We start from the raw sequence: 25,423 nt of genomic DNA, 5'->3' as shown, positions 1-25,423 counted from the left end.
AATTAATGATGTCTAAAAATATTCAATAAGCCTTTATTGAATGAATGAAAGAATGATCTTCAGCACTTCAAGTTTCAGATATAAACTTTCAGAAGAGGTTAAAAAGCATTTCTGATTTGTTATACAATCTTAAAATATTAATATGAAAATGATCATATGAATTTGAGTTAATAAAGTATCATCTTATATTAATATGGGACAAAGCCCATGGAACAAAGCAAGGCAAAAGGCCTCATAGTTTAATATTATCTCCATTAACATTCAGCATGATAATTTATTTTAAATGCCATACCTTTTGAATAAAAGCAATTTATCCTTATACATCTAGTGGAATGACTATGAAAATGTTTCTTTAATGCCATAGAACATTTAGTTTTTCAATGTATTTACATTTATAAACTAAAACCTCAGTTATTTAGATCCAAATTTAAGTCTGAAGGTAATGCTTTGTATAATACACTTTAGAGAAGTTAGAATCACAAATTTTATTCATTTTATTCTGATTAATAGTCATAAAATTGATACTGTTTTGTGATTTAAAACTGAAAGAACCATTCTCCCAAGAGTTTGAATAAATTTTCAAGTTGTTGACACAACAGCATGGTTACATATTCACATAATTTAAATTTTATGTGTAGATCTGTGATAGTGCTAAGTTTATCAAAAGAATATTTGATGATGTGGTTAAAGTTGTCTACTGAAAGCATGTTTATATAGAAAGGTATAGATTTACAAATCACTCCCACTTAACACTTATCAAAGAAATGACTCTAAAATAAGAACAATGAGGTGAAACACACTGTGTACTGAGACATTTGAACCATACCTGGCAAAAATCTTATTTTTATTTTATGCAAAAGAATCATTACATGGGTAAATAGTTTGCTCTGTTTATGATTTTTTTTAAATAAACCCTTTGACTTTGTTAGAAAAGGTAAAGCAGATATTTTATTTTATTTTATTTTTTTTTTTTTTTATGCTGACTTTCTGCACAAAAGGTTTCTTTTTATTCATTAACATAGGCAAAGTTATTTAAGTCAATAAATTTTTAAGGATTTTTCACACGTCCTGATTCTTTCCACTGCCAATCACCATAGCTCCTCCAGGGTTGTCATCTTCAAGGTAGCCCTTTCAAAAAGTTCTGCTCAATCCACAGCTGTGATGCCTGCCACGTTGTTTTAGTTGGGCCTCTTAGATCTTCAGTGGAGTTCACTTCAAAGTTTGCCACCTGTAATCTTCAAAGACCCAATTTCCTCAAGCAGTTTACTGTAGGATCCTGTTTAGGGTCAGGAGATGGGATCTGTCTAGTTCTTAATGACAACCATAGGAAAAAAAAGTATTAGTTACTTTTGAAGATTCTGTCAAACTGACAAGCAGATATTTTAAACAACAGTTGGTATAATTCCTCAGTTCGGTTCAGCTCAGTCGCTCAGTCGTGTCCGACTCTTCGCGACCCCATGAATCGCAGCACGCCAGGCCTCCCTGTCCCTCACCAACTCCCAGAGTTCACTCAGACTCAGGTCCATTGAGTCGGTGATGCCATCCAGCCATCTCATCCTCTGTCGTCCCCTCCTCCTCCTGCCCACAATCCCTCCCAGCATCAGAGTCTTTTCCAATGAGTCAACTCTTCACATGAGGTGGCCAAAATACTGGAGTTTCAGCTTTAGCATCATTCCTTCCAACACCCAGGACTGATCTCCTTTAGAATATAATTCCTAGAAGAAGACAAATATGATAGTGGAAAACTATCACTGAAATACTAATGTCTTTGTAAACACATTCTTTGTGACTCTGTGGTCATGTGTCCCTTTTTAATGACTGCGTGTTGCTTTTTCTCTCCTTCTAGGTCTGGAAAAAGTGCCAAAAGACCTTCCTCCTGATACTGCGCTGCTGGACCTGCAAAACAACAAAATAACTGAGATCAAAGATGGAGACTTTAAGAACCTGAAGAACCTTCATGTAAGAATTGCTATTTTCTTGAGCTATAACAAGATCTGACTCAAAGTATTTTTGAAAACAAAATGTAGGTAAAGTCAAGAGTGCTCTATGGTAATACACAAGCACATAAGTGTTTATTAAATTCTCTTTTTAGGGAGTGATGGAGTAAAGCAGGATATTAACCCCTAAAAATCAGAGCCAATTTTCTCACATATACCCCTATATAGGCTTCCCAGGTGGCTCAGATGGTAAAGAATCTGCCTGCCAATGCAGGAGACTTGGGTTTGATCCCTGGGCCAGGAAGATCCCCTGGAGAAGGAAATGACAACCCACTCCAGTATTCTTGCCTGGGAAATCCCATGGACAGAGGAGCCTGGCGAGCTACATTTCATCGGGTCACAAAAGAGTCAAACATGACTGAGCTACTAACCACCAGCAACAACTCCTATATAGCTTTAGTATCCGCTGTCTAAAAGACACATTATATCTTAATCTTCTCACATTTCATCGATAACAATCTTTCTCTTTCCAATATCTTTCCAGAACGTATTTCAACAGTGGAACAAAATGGACTGATCTTAGTTTATTTCATTGCTCTGTTTTCTTTAGGAGGCTCAAGAGACATGGGTTTGATCCCTAGGTTGGGAAAATCCTCTGGAGGAGGGCATGGCAACCCACTCCAGTATTCTTGCCTGGAGAATCCCATGGACGAAGAAGCCTGGCGGGCTGACTCTGTCCATGGGGTCAGGAAGAGTGGAACACAACTGAGCGATTGAGCATGCACATGCTGAATCCTTATCTGTATCTGTCTGTATATTCTGATTTTTCACTTCCCTCTAATCTATTATAAGGTAACACAGTCTACCAGTCAGGATTCCAGCAGAAAAGGGATATTATAATCAAGACAGTATCTACTTATCAACCTTCAGACAGCCAAGATAAGAAAAGCAATAAACATTTACCCAGTAGGAGAAAATTTGCTGCTGCTAAGTCGCTTCAGTCATGTCCAACTCTGTGCGACCCCATAGACTGCAGCCCACCAGGCTCCCCTGTCCCTGGGATTCTCCAGGCAAGAACACTGGAGTGGGTTGCCATTTCCTTCTCCAATGCAGGAAAGTGAAAAGGGAAAGTGAAGTCACTCAGTTGTGTCCAACTCCTAGCGACCCTATGGACTGCAGCCTACTAGGCTCCTCCATCCATGGGATTTTCCATGCAAGAGTACTGGAGTGGGTTGCCATTGCCTTCTCTGAGAAAATTTACCAGATTTTAAAAAGGAAGCAAAGAATTTTTCCTTGACATTTTAAGATTGCTCATGAAACAGTTAATAAAAATAATAGCACATAACAAAATGACATCATCAAATTACTGAAGTAATGTAAGCACATTATGATATAAGTAGTGAATATTATGGGCACTAATGATGAGAAAAAAAGAGACATATTCCTACATCAGGTTACCCAGATAGTCTTTTGAGATAATAAGAGACAAAAGGGTCATAGAGGATTAGCAGAATTTTGAAAGGAGAAGAGAGTTTTCTGTGCAAGAGGAAGGAAAGGCAGAAGAAAATGAGCGAGAAACAAGAATAGAAGATGGCTAAAGTGAAAGATACAGGCTCCAAAATAGTGGAAGCTAAGGCCTGAGCTGGAGATGAACCCTGGATCAGTGGGATCCTTCTCCACTGCCAGGACAGAGGACATGGGACCCTACTCACCTTCCTCCGTTTTTCATGTTATGATTTCACTGGGAGTGAGCTGATGGAGATGCCAACAAAGTTTGTTAGTGATTATTTAAACTAACTATTGAATAAGTTAAAAGAGGCAATAATAAAAAAAATGAATATATTAGCTTCAATAAACAAAACTATAAAATGCTTCATTTTATTTGCATAAATTACCCTCAAGCTACTTTGTAAGAAAGGAAAAGCCTCTTGATTTCAACTTCCTGTTTGTTTAAATATTATCTCAAAAGTTTGTTTAAACTCCTCATACCTTAAACAAGAGATACCTAGCTTCTGTGACTTTCTCACTAAATCTGATGTTTGTAATAATGTGTCCTTTCTTTGCCTGATCCCCTCCTAAGTATGTTTTTAGGCAACTTATCATCTTGGCAATCCCTTTCTTTCTAATTTAAAGTATATACTGGAAGAAGAGAGAGAGTTTATTAGAGCTTCTAAACATTTAGAGGATGTTAAAAAGCTATTTTTCTCTTACTCTTTCATTCATGATCATTTCTATCCTTGTTATTATGCAAATAAACATCGTAATTTTAGCAAAGAAAGCCACCCTTGAATGAGAAGGGAGAGAAATAAAAATTTACCAAGGATTAAAATGGAAAGGATTTAAGAGAAAAACGTTGCTTTTTTCCCTCAGTCAGTTCAGTTGCTCAGTCGTGTCCGATTTTGAATTTTTTCAGTTTACACTGCGCCTCCCTTTGAGCGGTACGTACTGCTTGAGAGTAGTTGTATTCTTATAAATAGCATAAAAATAAATAATTATTCTATAAAATAATGGAAAGTTAAACATTATAATCCAACATTCTATGTATTTCCTTTGAATTAAAGTTTAGTTGCATTCTTGCTCAGTTGTGTCTGACTCTTTGCAATCCCATGGGCTGAAGCCCACCAGGCTCCTCTGTCCATGGGATTCTCCAGGCAAGAATAATAGAATGGGTTGCCATTTCCTCCTTCAGGGAATCTTCCCAACCCAGTGATTGAACCCATGTCTCCTGTGTCTTCTGTGCTGGCAGGTGGATTCTTTACCATTGGGTCACCTGGGAAATAAATCTAGTAAAAAACTTTTGTTTTAATTTAAAATGAACAAACATCATCAAGGATTGAATAATAGCAAACATTTGTTATTTTTTTGGATTTAATATGTGTTTTTTTTTAATTGATTGAAAGAGTCTTTAAACTCTATAGTGCTTTAATTTGCAAAAAGCAAAGCACTTGTTTAGTCATTACTATGGGGCTTCTCTGGTGGCTAAGCTGGTAAAGAATCCACCCGCAATGCGGGAGTCCTGAGTTCAATCCCTGGGTTGGGAAGATCCCCTGGAGAAGGGGATCCCGTGGCTACCCACTCCAGTATTCTGGCCTGGAGAACTCTATGGACCGTATAGTCCATGGGGTCCGCAAAGAGTCAGACACAATTGAGCGACTTTCACACACATACTAAGCACTGTTTCTAACATCTTATATTCGTTTATTCATTGACTTATTTAATTCTTACAGTTATTCTAATGAAGTAGACACTCTAGATAACACCTTAATACATATGAGGGCACACAGACACAGTGAGGTTATGCTACTTGCTCATTGTCACACAGCAAATGATAGCCAGAGCTTGAGATCTAAGCTCAGGAGCAGTCTGGCTCAAGTCTGTGCAAACGTTTATAACTGCCTGTAAATACGATAATAACAATAAAATTCCTTAAAACAACCCCTGGTACAGTATGAGCCCTACATTAGTGGCTTTGGGGAAAGTTGAACATACTATTAAGTTGGGTTTCAACATTTTTTCTTTCAATTTTATTGAACTATAATTAATATACAGCACTATATATCTTCACCAGGGATACCCTGGTGACTCAGCCAGTAAAGAATCTGCCTGCAATGGAGGAGACCTTGGTTCGATCCCTGGGTTGGGAGGATCCCCTGGAGAAGGAAATAGCAACCCATTTCACTATTCTTGCCTGAGAAATCTGTGGACAGAGGAGCCTGGTGGGCTGCAGTCCACAGGGTCGCCGAGAGTCAACTGAGCGACTAACACTTTCACTTTCATACAACTTCAAGGAGTACAGCAGAATAACTTGGCATCCATATATTGTGAAATGATTACCATAGCGTGTTTAATTTATATCTATCATCTCATATAGATATTAAAAAAAAGAAGAACAAATGTTTTCTTTGTGATGAGAACTTTTAGGATTTAGTCTCTTAGCCATGTTCAGGCATGCCATACAGCAGTGTTCACTATAGTCGTCATTTTTTTTTTTTTTTTTTGTACATTACATTCCCAGTACTTACTGGTCTTAAAACTGGAAGTAAGGGTCTTTTGACTACTTTCTTTGACGAAGGTGGTGAAAATGCTTTTACTCCTCCTTCCACCCTATTTCTATTGCCAGTCACTTTTTCATCATCTCTCCCCTACTACCAGGCTATATCACTTTTTCTTTAGTTACAAAGAAGTAGGTAGTTCTGATTTTTTGAGCCTGTGCTTCAGTTTTAGGTTAAATGGCACTCAGGGCATTTTCTGATCCTCAAGCTACAGTGTCCCTCCTAATTCAGCTTCTCTCAGCCCGTTATCTAAATAATGATAGTCTGTTTCTGCCTGTCTTTCTTCTTTTCATCAGCTGATCTCCTGAACAATATATGTGGTTTACCTTTGACTCTTTCTCTGGTTTATCTGGGCCTTGTCATTAGTCAATGTAATTAGTCCACTTCTTTCCATATCAACATTTGCCATATAATTTTATAAACTATGCTTTCTTAAATACCTATCCCTGTGTATAGAACTAATGTTAGCCATTCTCAGCAGTACTATATATACATGAGTAACTTTTTTCACACGTGTATCTGTTTTATATGAAACTCTAATTTATACAGGTCTTGGAAAAGAATCTACCTACAATGCAAGAAACCTGGGTTCAATTCCTGGGTCGGGAAGCTTCCCTGGAATGGCAGCCCACTCCAGTCTTGCCTGAAGAATCCCATGGACAGAAGAGCCCGGAGGGCTATAGTCCATGGGGTCACAAAGAGTCAGACACAACTGAGCAACTAACACTTCACTTTATGTCATGATGATCAAAATTTGTAGTTTATTTATTTTTCAGTGGAGATTCTTTTTGCTGGACTAGACCTTTTCTACAAACAATGCTATTTGAAAGTTGCTTTGCAAGAAAGCAGTCTATATACATGATTGATACTTTTAGTCCTCACAACAAGCCCCTGTAGGTATTATTATTATTTCTGCTTTACTGAAGAAAAAACTGGGGACAAATGTCACACCACCTCCAAAATATAGCAGCAGTTATTACTATAGCATACTCACCAGTAGAGACATTGTCTAGTTATTATCTAGTAAAAGAAATAATATTTTATTACCCAAAATGGCAGGTAATACATCAGCAGGTTGACTCTTCATAATAGGTTTCATAATAGGTTGAATATTTTATTCAACATAAAATAACACAGATTTTTCAGACCAGGTTTAATGCATTTAATAATTAAATGCATTATATCAGCCTTTCAGAATTTCCTTCCATGGATGGCAATTAAGGACGTCCTGCGTTTACAATTAAGCATCCACCATTTTGACTGTTTTTAAATGATGCAAGTCCTCTCTTCTCTCCTCTAGCTCTGGCTTTTACTGATTTTTCTGGACATTTTGCTTATTAATATCAATTTCCTAAGACTTTAACCTTCATGTTTTTTTTTTAACTTTCTATAATAGTTACTGAAATTACCTAGGATTTTATTTTAATCAAACAATTCACCAGTGAGGATTAGTTAAAAAGGTTATTAACTTATTATTTGTAATAAGGTTTAATTAATCAAATAATGTGAACTACATGAGAATGTCCATGGGTTATTAAACTAGCTATTACCTTCTAAAAATAGTCATATTTTTGAGATGGAAAGTTCCCACTGTTCTATTCCTCTTGTTCCTTTCTTGCCCCTTTGCATTTTCACATCTGCCTAAAAACAAATCACAATTGAAAATAGAAGTTTCTTAGATCTTGATAAAATTATCCTAAATTCTTTATGATATGCCAACAAGTTGATATAATGCAGTGTGGTTCTGTATACACACAGATCATTGGAAGATAATTGAGGTAGTCCAAAAGTAGGTGTAGCAGTATCTATAGTATAACAATAATGGATTACCAATAATTTCTTATATTAAGAGAACTTAGAAACACACATTTTAAAATTACAAAAAATTAACATATTTGACTACATAAAACCATTATGTGCAAAATGAGCAGAAACAGAAGAAAAATATAATGTATCCATAAATCATTTATTAAAATACATTAAACATTAAGAAAAATGAGAAGTTTTGTGACCAAGCAATCCTTTTCCTCCAAAAAATAAAGCTAATGGTAACAAAATAAAAGGAAATTTCTTTAACCTCTCAAGAGACAAGAAAGTGCAAAGTAAAGCAATAAGCTACAACATAATGTGTTGATTTGCAAACTTTTGGAAAATGATTATATCAAATTCTGCGAGGCTGCGAGAATGTTACTCTCTGGCAGTGTTGGTGGTGGTATAAATTAGAGCCACCGTTTCGTAGTGGATTCCATGACAACAGCCAATGAGGACGGACTTAGAGGTTGAAAAACTGACTGGAGAATGGATGTCGTTGGCACTAGATTCTTTCCAGGTCACTCTAGTAATTTCAATATTTTGGAGCATTTATTGTTAAAAAATTAAATAGCTATATCTCTCTATGTATAATCCGCTTTTTATCAAATTTCTCTTCCCCTTTTCTCCTGAAGTTCAGGTTCTCATGTGCTTTTCAAGTAATCAGATCAGTTTAACTTCTTTCCAATTTCTTCTAATTTTGCAGATTTCTCTGCTAGTCCCATAAATGGAATGAAATTACACACTTGCTGGACATACATATTTTATGTGTGGAAGGTTCTGGAATTAAGATGTTGCTTCTGTTCACTATCTACAGACACTGATTCTCATCAACAACAAAATTAGCAAAATCAGCCCTGGGGCATTTGCTCCTTTGGTGAAATTGGAACGACTTTATCTTTCCAAGAATCAACTGAAGGAATTGCCAGAGAAAATGCCCAAAACTCTTCAGGAGCTGCGTGTCCATGAGAACGAGATCACCAAAGTGCGAAAGTCTGTGTTCAATGGATTGAACCAGATGATCGTCGTAGGTACATATATTCTTATAGCTCTAAAACCAGGATTCAAGGTTCACCTTAAGAGATTACAAGTAAGCTTTAGCTACAAGAAGGTAAATTAGCTAGAATTTACAGCTCTTAAAGCATGTAGAGATAACAGTAGCTGGACCAGGAGAAATGGGTATTGAATCTGTGCCTTACAAAATTTTAATTCTTGGACTTGAGGATCTGAAAATGTAGGAAGAAGTCTCTAGGGCTGATGCTACACTACCTACTGCACCCAAGATGCAGGATAGAATTAAGCTGTGCTTAATTAGAGATATTTGGAGAATACCTTTACATTGTGGGAATTAATTCTAGTCTGAACATCTATAAATCATTTGCTTTAAATAATGTGTTGTAATGTTTTTCTCTGTATGTGGTAAAATATGTCATATTATAATTGGCTTACCAAATGCTAGATTCATATTATTTAACAGTATTTTAATATATCTTAGTAATTGCCCCATAACAAGTGTGATTTATAAACACTCACTTTTGTTGATTTGTTGACAAACAGGTTTATGGACCTTAAATAATTTTGTTGTTATTGTTTTTCATATTATTACTTTTTCCTAAATCACTTTTGTTGTTGTTACTGTTTTTGGTTGTTTTAATAAGGGAAACTTTTACCACATTTTGCCATCCCTATGAGACACAAGCTTTTTAATTTCTCTTCTGTATTTTCACTCAAGTTGTTATTGATCCAAATTTTTTCTTGTTGAGCAGACACTACTCTGGCTTGCAGTTTCCTCAGGTTGTCCTCTAAAAGTTTTGCACTTATTGCATTTGTAGAACTTGGCACCAACCCGCTGAAGAGCTCAGGCATTGAAAATGGAGCCTTTCAGGGAATGAAGAAGCTCTCCTACATCCGCATTGCTGACACAAATATAACTACCATCCCTCAAGGTGATGAAAATTCTTTTTTTTTAATATATATTTTGTTCATTTGATATTCTTTTTAAAATTAATTTATTTATTTTAATTGGAAGCTAATTACTTTACAGTATTGTAGTGGTTTTTGGCACACGTTGACTTGAATCAGCCACGGGTCTTCAAAGCAATTTGAATATCTAAATCCAAAGGCTTTGACACTAAAAAAAAAGTCTTTGAAAATTTGAACGGTGACTCAAGTGGCCAACATTATTTCTAGTAAATTCTCTATCCGTTGAAGTATTCAGTGAAACTAGCTGGCCACTGGGCCATCCAGGCTGACTGTAGAGATGGCTAGACTCTTTCAGCTATAAAGATACTTACATCTAATGTAAGATGCAAATTAACAGACAATGATTTTATATTATAGAATTGTGATATCATAAAGAAAAAATTATGGTTATTTAAAAAATAGACTGCTTTTGTAGTACTTTGTTTTAAAAAATGATACCGTGGAAGAACATCTGAAATTGAGCCAATTTTTACTGAGTCTCTAATCCCTTAGTGAATTCCATTGCATTTGAGGACATTCTAGTCACTACCATCTGAATAACAGGATCCACAGTGGTCACGCTCTAAGAGTGGTGGTTATATGTTGTAAAGAGTGTGGATTTTGGAGTCTGCTTGAGTTCAGACTGTCACTAATTGGCTATATGATCTTGGACAAGTTATTCAACATCTATGACACATTTGTAAAATCTGTAAAGTGGTAATAATATTAGTATCCACTTCACTGGATTGTTTTAAAATTAAATAAATAGAAAAATATCTGGCCGGTAAATAAGTAGTGGGTTACTGTTACCTTCTATTACTCATTAAAAGTTTTTTAAACACTCATGTAGCTCAGGCAAAGTATAAGCATGGAGAAAGGGCAGTGAATAGGATATAGGCCTGCCTTCAAGAAGCTTATTGCCTAGAGCAGAGCCAGGCAAGTAAACAGCCATCATCACAGTCACAGGGATAAGCTCACCATTCTAAGGTTTAGTCAGGAGAGGCTTTTAAGCCAACAAATCAGCAAAAATAAGTTTCTCTAATTTTCACAGTTTTCTGGTCCCAGGTATTTATTTCAGTCACACAAAGCCTCCTCCGTATTCTCAAATTTTCTCCTCAATCTGGCCTTTCCTCAGTTTAGATGTCTTGTTCTTGAATTGATACAAAATATAGGTACTTGCCCACAGAAAACAATTATCCTTTATTGTGCTTCTACTGAAATTTCAGGTCTAGAGAGTACTTAGTCCATAGGATGGTTCTTACTACCCCTTGCCCTCTCTATTGTATTTTTGCGACAAAGTGTTTTTGATACCCATTGATAGCAACTACTGGCATAGATGATAGATAGACAGATGATAGATCAATAGACAGATGATAGACTGATAGATAGATGAAGGGAGATTGATTTATAGTTCACAAAGTACTTTCATTTTGAGTCTCTGACTTGTTACACGGTAATAGGTAATTTTTACATCACCAGTGCACGGATTTTATATTTGTAAATATATTTTAATTTACATTTCAGTCCAGTTCAGTTCAGTCACTCAGTCGTGTCTGACTCTTTGTGACTCCATGAACTGCAGCACGCCAGGCCTCCCTGTCCATCACCAACTCCTGGAGTTCACTCAGACTTATGTCCATCGAGTCAGTGATGCCATCCAGCCATTTCATCCTCTGTCGTCCCCTTCTCCTCCTGCCCCTAATCCCTCCCAGTGTCAGAGTCTTTTCCAATGAGTTAACTCTTTGCGTGAGGTGGCCAAAGTACTGGAGTTTCAGCTTTAGCATCATTCCTTCCAAAGAAATCGCAGGGCTGATCTCCTTCAGAATGGACTGGGTGAAGCTCCTTGCAGTCCAAGGGACTCTCAAGAGTCTTCTCCAACACCACAGTTCAAAGCATCAATTCTTTGGCGCTCAGCCTTCTTCACAGTCCAACTCTCACATCCACACATGACCACAGGAAAAACCATAGCCTCGACTAGACGGACCTTTGTTGGCAAAGTAATGTCTCTGCTTTTGAATATGCTATCTAGGTTGGTCATAACTTTCCTTCCAAGGAGTAAGCGTCTTTTAATTTCATGGCTGCAATCACCATCTGCAGTGATTTTGGAGCCCAAAAAATCAAAGTCTGACAATGTTTCCACTGTTTCCCCATCTATTTCCCATGAAGTGATGGGACCGGATGCCATGATCTTTGTTTTCTGAATGTTGAGCTTTAAGCGAGCTTTTTCACTCTCCACTTTCACTTTCATCAAGAGGCTTTTTAGTTCCTCTTCACTTTCTGCCATAAGGGTGGTGTCATCTGCATATCTGAGGTTATTGATATTTCTCCCGGCAATCTTGATTCCAGCTTGTGCTTCTTCCAGTCCAGCGTTTCTCATGATGTACTCTGCATAGAAGTTAAATAAGCAGGGTGACAATATACAGCCTTGACGTACTCCTCCCCCTACTTGGAACCAGTCTGTTGTTCCATGTCCAGTTCTAACTGTTGCTTCCTGACCTGCATACAGATTTCTTAAGAGGCAGGTCAGGTGGTCTGGTATTCCCATCTCTTTCAGAATTTTCCACAGTTTATTGTGATCCACACAGTCAAAGGCTTTGGCATAGTCAAGAAAGCAGAAATAGATGTTTTTCTGGAACTCTTGCTTTTTTGATGATCCAGCGGATGTTGGCAATTTGATCTCTGGTTCCTCTGCCTTTTCTATACATTTAGAATATACATATATATTCTATACGTTTAGAATATACATATATATTCTCTAAAGCCTTAGAGCTGTAGGAAGTAAAGTAAAGTAGCTTGAATTTAAAGTCCAGGTATTTTTTATTACTTCATGCTACCAGATGACTTGCATTAAAGCACATTCTTTGATTTTGCTGTCCTTCTAATTACATCTCCTAAATATAGCTCAATAACACGTTTCATCAGTTAGTGATCAGTTTTCCTTGATTTCTTATATCTGTTTATTACTATGCGAGGGCTCTTTTCTCATCTTTTCTACTTGCTTTTATTTATTAAACTCTTAATAGCATTAAAATCATAATAACTCAGTTTTATTAAGCACTTATGCCAAATGCTTTTCATGAATTCTGTTATATTATGCAAAATGCTTTTCTTGGCTTCTGTTATATGAATCTCAAAATGACCCTTTTAAGTAGTATTATCACACCTGTCTTATAATTGAGGAAAATAAATCTGAAAGACATAAAGTAAATTGTGACCAAAGCCTCCAAGCTAGCCAGTGGCACGGCTGGCTTGTGCTAGGCTGATGCCGTAACTCATGTGTTTGACCATTTCATTCTGCTGTCATCTTAAGTCCTTCTTCCTGTGCATATCTATACCTGTGTCATGTAAGAGTCTAGCTTTCCTAGACTGGTACCCTTACACCTGAACGTAGCCTCTTTCCAGGAGTCTTAATTTCCACATGTTATCTCCGTTCACTGAGTGACATCAAAAGGCAGTGGAGTGGAGTATAGATTTATGTTCACACTGTGAAGTCAGACCTTCCTGGGTGAGAGGACTGGCTCAGTCATTTAGTTATCCTGTGACTTCAGGCTTATTATTCCACACTTCTAAAACCTCAGTTTTGCTACCTATAAAATGGTGGTATTAGTGACGCCTCTCTTGTAGGATATTTGTGAGGGTTAATAGATATAAATAAGACTTGTACATACACAGTATCTGGCCCAAAGTAAGCTCTCAATATATTTTATCTTAAAAATGGAAAAGGAAAAGAAAAAGCAGTAACAGGTGTAGAATCTTTGGCTAAATGCTACTGTGGCAGAGGCTAATGATGTTTTCTATAAATTTGGATCTCTGATGAGATGGCTGGATGGCATCACTGACTCGATGGATGTGAGTCTCAGTGAACTCCGGGAGTTGGTGATGGACAGGGAGGCCTGGCGTGCTGCGATTCATGGGGTCACAAAGAGTCGGACACGACTGAGCGACTGATCTGATCTGATCTGACCCTCCTATTGCAAACTTCTCTTTCACAGTGAAACTTACCATAACTTTCCTTTTGGGAAACTGATGTCCCAAAGGGAAGACACTTAGAAATGAGGTAAGAATGAGGAATGTGATGATGATTGTTGTTCCAGAGACATTACATTTTTAAAAACACCTTTTCATAGTGGCAGGGAAGAAAGGATGTACATTCACTGCCTTGCTCTGTACTCACTTGCTTTATTTATGAGAGTATTTTAAAAATCCACATTTATATATTCTGAGACTAAAGTGATTGAAATCCCTTAGTCCTTATTGACTTTGATTTCCTGACATTTATTTGCAAAAATCATGCCATTGTTATTTCATTTTCTTCAGTGAAGAGCATGTTATTCTCTTTGGCCATCTGGGAGCATACCACAGTCCCCACTTAGTAGCTAGATAACCTACAAAATGGGTAACTGTGAATCTCTGTTTCTTCATCAGTGAAACAGAATTAATGAAAAATAAATTAATATATTGAAAAAACTTACATGAGCTAGGTTAGGAAAATGCTAATCTCAGTGTTCCGCACATAACAGACAGTTAGTAAAGCAGAAGTTCCTTTCTTTGGTATCTCCCACATAAATCATACTACTGTTGAGAAATTAATAGTCATTTTCAAATAAAATATGGAATAAACTTTTACATTAAATGGAATGTTTTGATTGAGTTCAGTGGGATGTAATGAAAATTTCAAGCCGAACATAACCTGTGATTTTCCAATTTTATTCATTATAGACAAAGAACCAACCCTATCTGCTAAGCAGATGTTAGTTCTCCATGTAACCAATTTGCTATTTTCTTTGTAGTTGTTGCTGTTCTTATAAACGGAACAATATGTAGTTTTTAAAAAACTGTATAAAAACATAATAGATCCTCAGATGGCAAGAGGAAATGAAAATATAGTATTTAAACTTTTATACTTAACATTACTACATTTTCAGAGGTCATAGCCATTCACAAGGTACTATCCAGAGGTCTAGCTGATACGCTGGTTTTCCCCAGGTGCCCTACCTATGACAGATCACTTGATTATAGGACTCGGTATTCCTCTTGTATAAAGAAACAGTCTTAATTTAAAAGGATCAAGTAAGCTCTTTCTACACATCATGTTACAGAAACATTTGATGTTTTTATGGAAAAATTGATTAAAACTAGAGCCAGCACAGTATATAAGTATTAGTTATTAATGAATCTCAGTAAGAAAATACATGATTAAGGTTGTTTATAGGTTGAACTTATCCATAATTACTAATTTATACTTCAAATGCCAAAAGCTTCATTTTAGAGTCATTATCCTCTGTCAATGGCAGTGTGAGCCCATTAACAAAGCTGTGAGAAACTAATGAGATTCAAAGAAGAGAAGTCTTCACTTCTACAACTGTACTGACAGTGTCTAGGACAAAAATCTACTTCATGATAATCTACTACATAGCAAACACAGTTTGTTAAAATCAGTTTAGGATAAAAGTAGAAATGGCTTGTACTACTTCCGAAAACATGTATTATTGTAAAAGGGATGAAGGAAAAAGATGAAAAGCAAAACTGATGAATAAGATGAAAAGCAAATCCTTTGAAACTGAATGTCATTTGGAAAATTGATGACATGTGTCTGCATTAAGTCTTCATACATTCTCTAATTATATTTCTCTGCTAATTTAACTTCCTGTATTTCCATATTTCAGGTCTTCCTCCTTCCCTTACTGAATTACATCTCGATGGCAACAAAATCACCAAAGTTGATGCAGCTAGCCTGAAAGGACTGAATAATTTGGCTAAGTAATAACGTTATTTCATAATATTCTATCAGTGAAATGGATCAGTATATTAGTGCCTATATGCTCAGAATTAGAAACATGATGATTGATTTTTGCCTGTACCACAATTTTTGTTTTTGTTACTAATAACCACAAACTTCTGCTGAATTATTTAAAATTAAAAAAAAACTAATGAAATAGTGTACTTATCATAAGTCCACTAATATCTGCCTTATATTTTATGAATACCATACTGTTTTTAGATTAAGATATATCATATGTACCAAGTATTTGATTATATCCGTATTCTCATGCAATATGTTCTAACTTAATTGTATCAAACAGAAGTCTAAGTAATTATAACATAGTGTTCAGAATTTGAAAATGTATTAAAATGAAAGCTACCAGGACATGAAAATATTGGGCATCTTACAGCATGTATTAGAATACATATCATGTGATTGTCTAACTCCTGTTCTCTGAAGAGTTTAAAATGTCTCTCTGGACTTTACATATACTCTCAAAAATTTTTTTATGACCCTTCTAAACTTTTTTTCCTTATAGATGATCATTAATGCCCATTCTGCTTTCTAACCTAATTTCAATTTTTTTTTTATATTTGTAATCTGGCGAAGCAGTAAAAAGAGAGTGTTGGCAGACCCTTTCAACTGTCTTCACGAACAGTCTGCTCCTGATTCACATGTACTGCTGATGTCCTTGCTGAGAAGCATAGTGTTATGCCAAATTGGCTCACTCCTTTTTTTGCACATAAATTTCATCATGGATAAATAAATACAAAGCATATCATTTATCTTTGAGAAATACATAAAAGCAGATGCATATATAGTGCAGTTTTCCCCTGTTTCTGTGCGTATCCCCCAGTGACCCAGGGGAGCGTGAGGGATGAAGGTGATATATGCATGTGACTGTAGCTGCAATATATAACCCTGGTGCCTCAAATGATAAGAAACCCGTTATCTAAAGCAATTTTAATTAGTCTCGAATGGAGAAAATAATATTCAAAATAGTGTCACCTACCTTTGTATGTTGACTAAGCCTCTCTAACTAGAGAGGAATATAGGAAAATAAATTGCATTTCTCACTGTGTAGAAGTGTCTTTGAAAGAAAATGAAGTTGCTCAGTCATGTCCGACTCTTTGCGACCCCATGGACTGTAGCCTACCAGGCTCCTCAGTCCATGGGATTTTCTAGGCAAGAATACTGGAGTGGATTGCCATTTCCTTCTCCAGGGGATCTTTGCAATCCCTCTCCAGCGATTGAACTTGGGTTCCCGCATTGTAGGCAGACACTTTACCATCTGAGCTACCAGGGAAGCCTTAGGACAGCTATTATTATTGGATTTTATTGGATTATTATCAATAGTATCAGGAGGAGTATAAGTAGTAGGGATTGGCAATAGTATAAAATTCTAAACATGGTAAATCATTTATAATATTGTGCCATTTTAGAAAAGTAAGTTTATTTTGTGCTGAAAGTGGTATGGAGACTTTAAGATTCCACACTTTAAAATTAACATCACATACTTTTTATCAAACAGAAGCATAAAGAGCTAATAAACTTTGAGAAGGTCAATAGAAATGAAGATTTTTGTTTAAAAAGATTTTGAATTCAAGTCATTAAATAAGAGAAAATTGCCTCACTGGCCAGGCAAACTTTCTCAATTCTTGAATTGATTAAATACATTTCTCTTTGGAATCAAGTTCAGAAAAATCTATCTCATAAAGCATCAAATCCTTATGTTGTTTGCTCCTCCCTGATTCTGGAACATGAGAGGTACATTGGTGCTGAAAATCAAAACTGTGAAAAGGAGAAAAAAGCAGCCACTCATCTCAGAACATTGTTGCAAATATTCCAATTAATTATTAGGAACAAGTAAAGAGAAAATCCTATATATCCCTCTGCAAGAATATAAAGTGGTTTTCAGGCAAACTTCCCTTTTCTTATTAAGCATATATACCATATGCTCTGCTAATAGGTGGAATTTTCTTAGATGGAAGGAATCATGGTTTTTGAGCCACGTCTCCTCTGCCATCACTAGCCTAGAACAAAAGTCTTTAACATAATAGGTTCTAAAAAACATTTGATGAGTGAATATAAATTGATCATTGAAAATGTAGTTTCCTTCAATTAGATTATTAGGAATATTACATTCTAAGAAATGTATTAGTCCAAATTAGGTATGGGACTTGGAGTGCTGTAAGAACTAGGAGTCAAAGTTCTGAAATAGAAAAGGAAAGACCAGAAACAGATGAAAGTTTAAGACTGAGGGAAAGACAAAATATTATGAGACAAGGTGCCAGGGTGATAATCAACAAGTAAGGCAAGCCACCTGTGTTATCAATAGCCTAAAATCAGCACAGTTTAATCTCAGTTATTTCAAATACCAAGTCATGATGAAAATTGGAAGACTTTGGTTACCTAAAGTGAAAGTTGCTCAGTTATGTCCAACTCTTTGCGGATCCCATGGACTATACAGTCCATGGAATTCTCCAGGCCAGAATAGTGAAATGGATAGCAGTTCCCTTCTCCAGGGGATCTTCCCAACCCAGGGATAGAACCCAGGTCTCCTGCATTGCAGGCAGATTCTTTACCAGCTTAGCCACCAGGGAAGCCCTACGCCAACATTAAATCCCAAAAGGGCTCAAAAATCTCAACTCACTGAAGGCAAGCAGGAATCATTCTTCAAAAACGGCCAAGTCTTTTTCACTAAATTTGCGGAAATTCAAGAAATTCTTCTGCTTTCTCTCCCTTTGAGCTTTCAGGTTCTCTTCTACTACTTTATTGCCTCATCTCTCTCTGCCCTTTTCGATTGACAGCACCCTGGTTCTGACAGATACTGAGAATGTTGGGTACAGTGGTTCTGTCTTCAAGTCAGCTTCTTCTGAGTTTTGAATCTGATTTACTGTGAGGGAGGGCTTCCGTGGTGGCTCAGTGGTAAAGAATCTGCCTGCAACGCAGGAGCCGCAGGTTCAAACCCTGGGTCTTGAAGATCCCCTGGAGGGCATGACAACCCACTCCAGTATTTTCACCTGGAGAGTCCCATAGACAGAAGAGCCTGGCAGGCTCCAGTCTATAGGGTCACAGAGAGTCGAATATGACTGAAGTGACCTAGCATGCACTGTGAGGGAACATCAAAGCTGCAGACTCCCACTTGTTAAACATTTAATTAAAAAAATACAACCCAGAACCTTGAGTGGCATTGTATGAGAAATGGAAGAGGGGGCAAGATCAGGGTCAGAGATCAGGGCTCTAAGGCTCATAGCTCAGAGGTCAGTGTCAGAAGCCAGAAATATTGATGCTAGGCATATTCTGACAGTAACAGATTGTCATTGATAGACTCTTTTAAACACATTTTCTGTTGAGCTTTCTGGCAGGTAGATTTATTGACATTACAAACATTCACTTTTTATTTACAACAAATAAATTTATACAATAAAAATACAATTGCTTGATTTACAAAGTGACCAAGATAGTAATAGTGTCCCTTTCATTTTGCCTCAGTTGAGTTAACTGCATTCATTATACAATCAACTCTTCATCACATCAAGCTCTGGGTTAGTACCAGATATACAAGACAGTCACTTTTCTCAAAGCAAGACACACAAGTACACAGCCCCTTGAGTATTACAAGAGGGTGACAACAGGGTGCTATATGAGCATTCACTAGGAGCAGACTGTATCTGAGATGAAACCTTAAGAACAAATGGGTTCTATCCAAGCTCAAATAGTATGGGAAAAATCACATTAGGCAGAGGTAACAGTAAGTACAAAAACAAAACAAAAAAATGCCTTTCCTATTGTAAGAAGGCATCCATGTGCAGTGGATCCATTCATTTCTGTTTTCTGTTGCAGGTTGGGACTGAGTTTCAACAGCATCTCTGCGGTTGACAATGGCTCTTTGGCCAACACTCCTCATTTGAGGGAACTTCATTTGAACAACAACAAGCTTGTCAAAGTGCCCGGTGGGCTGGCCGATCATAAGTACATCCAGGTAACATAAAGCCACTACCTACTGTGAGGAATATCTAGGGAGCAAATCATCCCTACTGGGATGCCTGGAGGCAGGAAGTTCTGCTTAGAAATGTTTTTGCAGAGAGATATTTTTGATGTTTCTACATGAATTTTCATTCTGGTTCTGTGAGATATATAGGTTTAAATTAGTATTAATTTTTTGAAAATTAGGACTACTACCTTGAAATTACTATAATACTTGCTTCCAGAATGTAATTTATTTTTTATGAAACAAGGTAGTTTCAAGATACAGATCAGTGTAACAAATATATAGTGGTTAGATATCATCTGTAATCTATAGATATGAAATAAAATAGTAGTTTTAACTTTGAGTTTCAACAAACATCTTGTAGGTCAAAAGACAATGTTTACCTAGCAGTGTGACTGAGTCAACTTCCTATAAATTATCAGTTATCATGTATTCTTAAAGATAAGAAGATATGGTTCAGTGGTTCACTATAATAGAGCTTTACAGTTCATAAACCTATAAATGTAAGTCATGCCTATTACTTTAAGTAGTCATAGTGATTTCATATATAACAATATAAGATTTCCATTGTGATCTTGAGGAAATTAAACAAACATGTTATTTAAATTGTGTATTTTTAAAAGATTGTATATACGAAAAGCTCAACATATAGTGTGTCTTACTGTGGTCACAGAGAAAATATCATCAAACATGCCGTTTTGAAATCTTTGTTGAATATCAGCAAATTTCATGGACATTTACCCAGGGCCCCACATTCAGAAGGACCTTACTCTTAGTTTCCCATTTCCAGTTGGCATCCGTGTACTCATATTAACTGCATTTCTAGAGGCTCTTAGGGGTTTCACCCACTCTACTTTTTTTTTTCTATATCCATATAGTCCAAATATTTTTAGTAAAATTATGTAATTATCCAACTATCACCACAATCTAGTTTTAGAATATTTTCATTACCTCCAAAATAGGCCTCTTATATATTTATTTCTAGTTGTTCTCAATCTCGTCCCCAGGCACAGGGAATCATTAATCTGTTTTTGTCTTCTCTATACATTTCTTTTCTAAATGTAATCATACAAGGTGTGGCTTTTGGCTTCTTTCACTTATCAGAGTAATTTTAGGTCATCCACATCACAGCATGTGTCAGTAATTCATTCATTTTTATTGATGACTTGCACATCATTATATGGATATACCACATTTTATTTTGCTAGTACTATACCTTTTGATAACTAACTTCTGATTATATTTAGAAATTAGAAATGAAGTTCCTCTAACCTTGTTCTTAGTTTTCAAAATTTTGGCTGTTCTTGTTTCTTTGCATTCCATTCAAATTTTAGGGCCGGCTTGTTCATTTCTTCTCAAATAGATTGCCAGGGCTTCAATAGGAATTGTGTTGAATCTATAGATCATTCAGGAAAGAATTGTCCTTGTAATAACTTCAAGTCTTCAAATGCACAAACATGGAATATCTCTATTTTGTCTTTATTTTCTCACAGCAATATTTTGGCATTTTTAGTATGCAAGTTTTACAATTTATTAAGTTCATTTCTAAATTTTGTGTTATTTTTGGTGCTGTTATGGATGGTTTCCTTTAACTTTATTTTTGAGTTTTTTTGTTAGTTTATAGAAATTCAATAGATTTTTGTACATCTACCTTCTGTCCTAGTTCTAGGGTCCTGTGCTAAAATTATTTTTAATTGTAGTACTTTTAATACATTCCTTTGGATATTCTACATTCAGGATCTTGTAATTTGTAAATAAAGAGAATTTTAATTATTCTTTCTTATCTGAATTTTAAAAATTTCTTTTCTTGCTTCATTGCATTGGCTGGAATCTATGGTACAATGTTGGTAGAAGTGATGGAATTAGACATCTTTGAACACTGGGGTATGTGTGACCTCCAATTAAAAAAAAAAAAGAAATTAGATATCTTTGTTTGATCCCTATTTTACAAGGGCAATCAACCTTTTGTCATTAAGCATGATGCTAACTATAGGTCTTTTGTACGTGCTCTTTATCAAGTTAAAAATGTTTCCTTTGATTTTTAATTTACTGAAAATTTTTATCATAAATGTGTGTTTTTTCCCAATGTTTTCTCTTTCTGTTGAGATCATGTGATTTTTGCTTTTATTCCTTTAATATGCTATATTAATTGATTTCCAGTTAAATAAATTTTACATCCTTCAGAAAAATCATGTTTTGTTTTGACCATGGTGAACAGTCCTTTTTTAAATATGTTGTGATATATAATTTCCTAATATTTTGTTAATTTTTTGTCTATATTCATATGTGATATTATGACTATAGCTTTCTTTATTGTGATGATTTTTGTCTGGCTGTAAGAAAATATTGACCTCATATAATGACTTGGAAATTTAATTTCCTTTTTACACAGACTAAGACTTGCTTTATGTCTTGATATTTCCTTCTCTTATTTTAACTATTAGCCATAGACTCTCACCAAGCACCTCTCCTTTCTTTTTAATCATTGTTAAACAATGGAGACTGTCAAATGACAACAAGAAATTTTCAAAGTTTGAGAATCACATACACACATACACACATACACACCTTACAGATATTGTTTTGATATTAATATCCCTTGTTTCTGTTTTTGTAAGACATCTATGGTTCTCTTCATAAACCTTTTTCTTAATCAAGACTCTTAATCAGCATATGAATACAAATATTCTGGTGGGTGGAACAATATTTCAAGTCAGTTATTTTAAGGAAGGACCTCATAGATTTTATAGCTTGCTTTAGAAATTATTACTTTACCATTATATTTTTGCCTTGGTTTTATGATCAATCACTTCTGTTCTTCAGAATTCACATATAAATAATGGGAGTAAAAACTCATTTTCAAACTTCTTTTTAAGTCTGATATTTAGTTTTGCTAAAAAAAAAATCTATGAACAAATTGCCATTGTCTTAAACATAACCATAATATATTTCAGAAAAAAATTTCTAATGAACTATAATATTATATTCATTGAATAGTACTTATAACTTAGAATACATCTTTGTTAAAAATTTCTAGGTCTGCTTATTCCAAATACAGTGACATTCAAGTATTTCTTAGAGTTTGTGATTTTTAATTCTGATTCTAATACTCTATACCCTCTCATACTTTACTATATTACTTCCTTATTTTAGGCTAATTCTTTAAATAGTCTATAATTTTATCTTTGCCCTGAAAACATAATATTCCATGTGGATACAATTTATGAAATAACCATGAAATCATTCATTTATTCATTCAACACATATTTGTTGAACATCTACTCTGTTCTAGCAGACACCAGAGATATAGTCACAAACAAAACAGAACAGGTTTCCTGCCTCATAGAGCTTTTATTTTAGAGGAGCAAAACAGAAAAATTATAGTGATCATTGCTATGAATAAAAATAAATATAATTGGAACAGCAAACAGCAGAATGGGATAGTCAAGAAAGACTTCTTTGGTAAGGATAAATGAATTACATGAGTCAGTAAGCCTGGCAGACACCTTGGAGTTTATGGCAAAAGAAGGATGTGGTGTGTGTCAACCTGAGGAGGGACAGTGCTCTAGTTGAAGAGAAGCGAGTAGGTCAGGGAGGTTGGACTAAACGGTGAAGGGAGGTGAGCTCAGAGTAGAAGGATGGCCAGCCATTGTGAGAACTTTAGATTTTACTCTGCATGAGATGGGAAGCTGCTGGGGTACTGAGGCAGGATGATATAACTTGCTTACTTTTTAAAAGAATTGTTGGAAGGAAGGAAAGTAGGAAGGTAGAAAAGAGAAAGAAAGAACAGACTTCAAGAAGGCAAAAGAGGAAACAGGAAGATCAGAGCAGCTTCAATAATTTAGAAGGAGATAATAGTGGCTTTGGATAAGGTTGTAGGAGTAGATATGGGGAGAAGAACTGGATTACACGTTTTTGTGTTTTTTTAAGGTTACATTGGCAGGATTTGTTGATGGTAAGGCAGAGAGTATAAGACAGGGAGAGTCAAAGATAATGGCAATGTTTTTAGCCTGAGTCATCTGGAAAGACTGAAATGCCATATACTGAGATAAGGAAGACTAAGGAAGGGAAAAACAAGATTAAAAAGGGAGAGAGAAACCAAACATTTGGTTTGATAAGTATTAAGATATTTAAACTGAAGGATGAGCATGCTAAAAAAGAATTAAGTGTTCACCTGTACGGTCTCCATATATTTAGAGAAAAATAACCATGTGCCATTATTTGGGGTTGCAGGTTGTCTACCTTCACAACAACAATATCTCTGCAATCGGCTCTAACGACTTCTGCCCACCCGGATACAACACCAAAAAGGCTTCTTATTCAGGAGTGAGCCTTTTCAGCAACCCAGTCCAGTACTGGGAGATCCAGCCATCCACCTTCCGATGTGTCTATGTGCGTGCTGCCGTTCAGCTTGGAAACTACAAGTAGCTCCCAAGAAAACCCTCATTTTTATAACCTGGCAAAATCCCATTAATGTCATTGCTCAGAAAAACAAAAAAACAAAAAAAAAAGAAAACTAGATACTGGAAATCTATCTGCAATGTGGATGTTTTTCCCACATGACTTATTATGCATAAAGCCAAATATGCAGTTTAAGTAATTGCCTACAATAAAAAAATATTTTGCCTGCCATTTTCAGAATCCTTTTTTGAAGCTTATTATTGATGTTAACTGAGCTATTGCAGATATTCTTGTTTCACTAAATGTAAAATTTGGAGTAAACAATTTTAGTAGAGCATTTAATTTCCGGAAAGAATCAAATAAAAATGGTATCAATCTTCTGTAACTCACGGCGGGGGATTAGCTCCATTGACATAGTCTAGCAATGTATTCATCCATATTATTATTGATAAAGCCTCATTTGAGTGTGTGAATTCAATCCAGGCTATGTAAAATTTTTGCTAATGTCATTGTTTTGAAAAAAATAAATTCACAAGTACATTTAAACTTACTATTGTATAAAGGTGTAATTTTAAATCTTCCCTAAACTCAATCTTCTGAAGGGAGTAGACATTGCTTTCTTGATAAAAACAGCACATCTTTTCAAGTTCTCAGGTTTGTATTCTACCCCTGTCCTTTGATGTTTGTGTATTATAACTTACTTAATCTATATTCAGTGTTAAGCTGCTGCTGCTGCTAAGGCACAAAACTGACTTTTTCTTATTGGTCTAAAAAAAGAATATTTTCAGTTACTGGATACTAAATTCGTTTTAAAACTTTGTGTATAATCAATCTGCTCACATAAACATTTCTGTCCTTACTAGACGTATTAGAAATATTTCCTGCATTTAGCTAAACCTTCGGTTTTATAAATTCTTTTGTGTCGAATTTAAAAATAGCTATCAAAGCAGATCATTCAACAAGCCTGGGGAATGGGCTGCTTTACCAAGAGTAAATATTTATCAAAAAGTACGCGTGTGATATCAATGTCTAATAAGCAAACACGTGAGAACAGTCTATGTCTTCTATAACCTTGTATGTTTTCTGATTGTAAATACTGCAACCCAAACTGGTTTAAACTATGAGGGGAAATACAAAACAGTCTTGCTAGTAGGTGAGCCTTTATCAGAGTTTCTCATCAATTCTTTCAGCTTTGCCTTCCTGCATTACGTTTTCAGGCTGGCCTCTCTTATGGCTGCACAATATGAACTTCCTCCATCATTGACTCCCAGACATATTAACACATGTAACATGTGTTACATTAACATATAACACAAGAGCATATTAACACAAAATTCCAGGAAAAGTCATGAGATTGTCCCTCACTATTACATACAGACTTCACAACCCTGTAGAGTAAATACTATTGTTATCCCCATTTTGTAGAAAAGTCAACTAAAATTAGGAGAAATTTAGTAACTTTCCCATAGTCAAATACCTGGGAAATACCTGGCAACAGAGCTTT

At 35.7% G+C, this 25,423-nt stretch overlaps 1 protein-coding gene across 2 annotated transcripts in view; it reads left to right on the top strand.

Moving 5' to 3' along the window:
• Window positions 1-24,469, top strand: part of DCN (decorin) — a 39,160-nt gene extending 14,691 nt beyond the window's left edge. For both annotated transcript variants that reach the window (XM_086398922.1, XM_086398921.1), the window contains exons 3-8: window positions 1,847-1,959; window positions 8,616-8,829; window positions 9,631-9,744; window positions 15,427-15,520; window positions 19,371-19,509; window positions 23,752-24,469. In XM_086398922.1, the coding sequence (XP_086255048.1) occupies window positions 1,847-1,959; window positions 8,616-8,829; window positions 9,631-9,744; window positions 15,427-15,520; window positions 19,371-19,509; window positions 23,752-23,946 (869 nt within the window). In that variant the 3' untranslated portion in view covers window positions 23,947-24,469. The remainder of the gene's footprint in view (window positions 1-1,846; window positions 1,960-8,615; window positions 8,830-9,630; window positions 9,745-15,426; window positions 15,521-19,370; window positions 19,510-23,751) is intronic.
• The last annotated feature ends 954 nt before the right edge of the window (window positions 24,470-25,423 follow it).

The sequence above is a fragment of the Bos grunniens genome, chromosome 5, assembly GCF_055505025.1.
Source record: "Bos grunniens cultivar Pamir isolate PY7600 chromosome 5, Bosgru_T2T1.0, whole genome shotgun sequence".
NCBI lineage: Eukaryota > Metazoa > Chordata > Mammalia > Artiodactyla > Bovidae > Bos > Bos grunniens.
The sequence above is the reverse complement of the archived record's forward strand: the minus strand, read 5'-3'. Positions and strand labels throughout refer to the sequence as shown.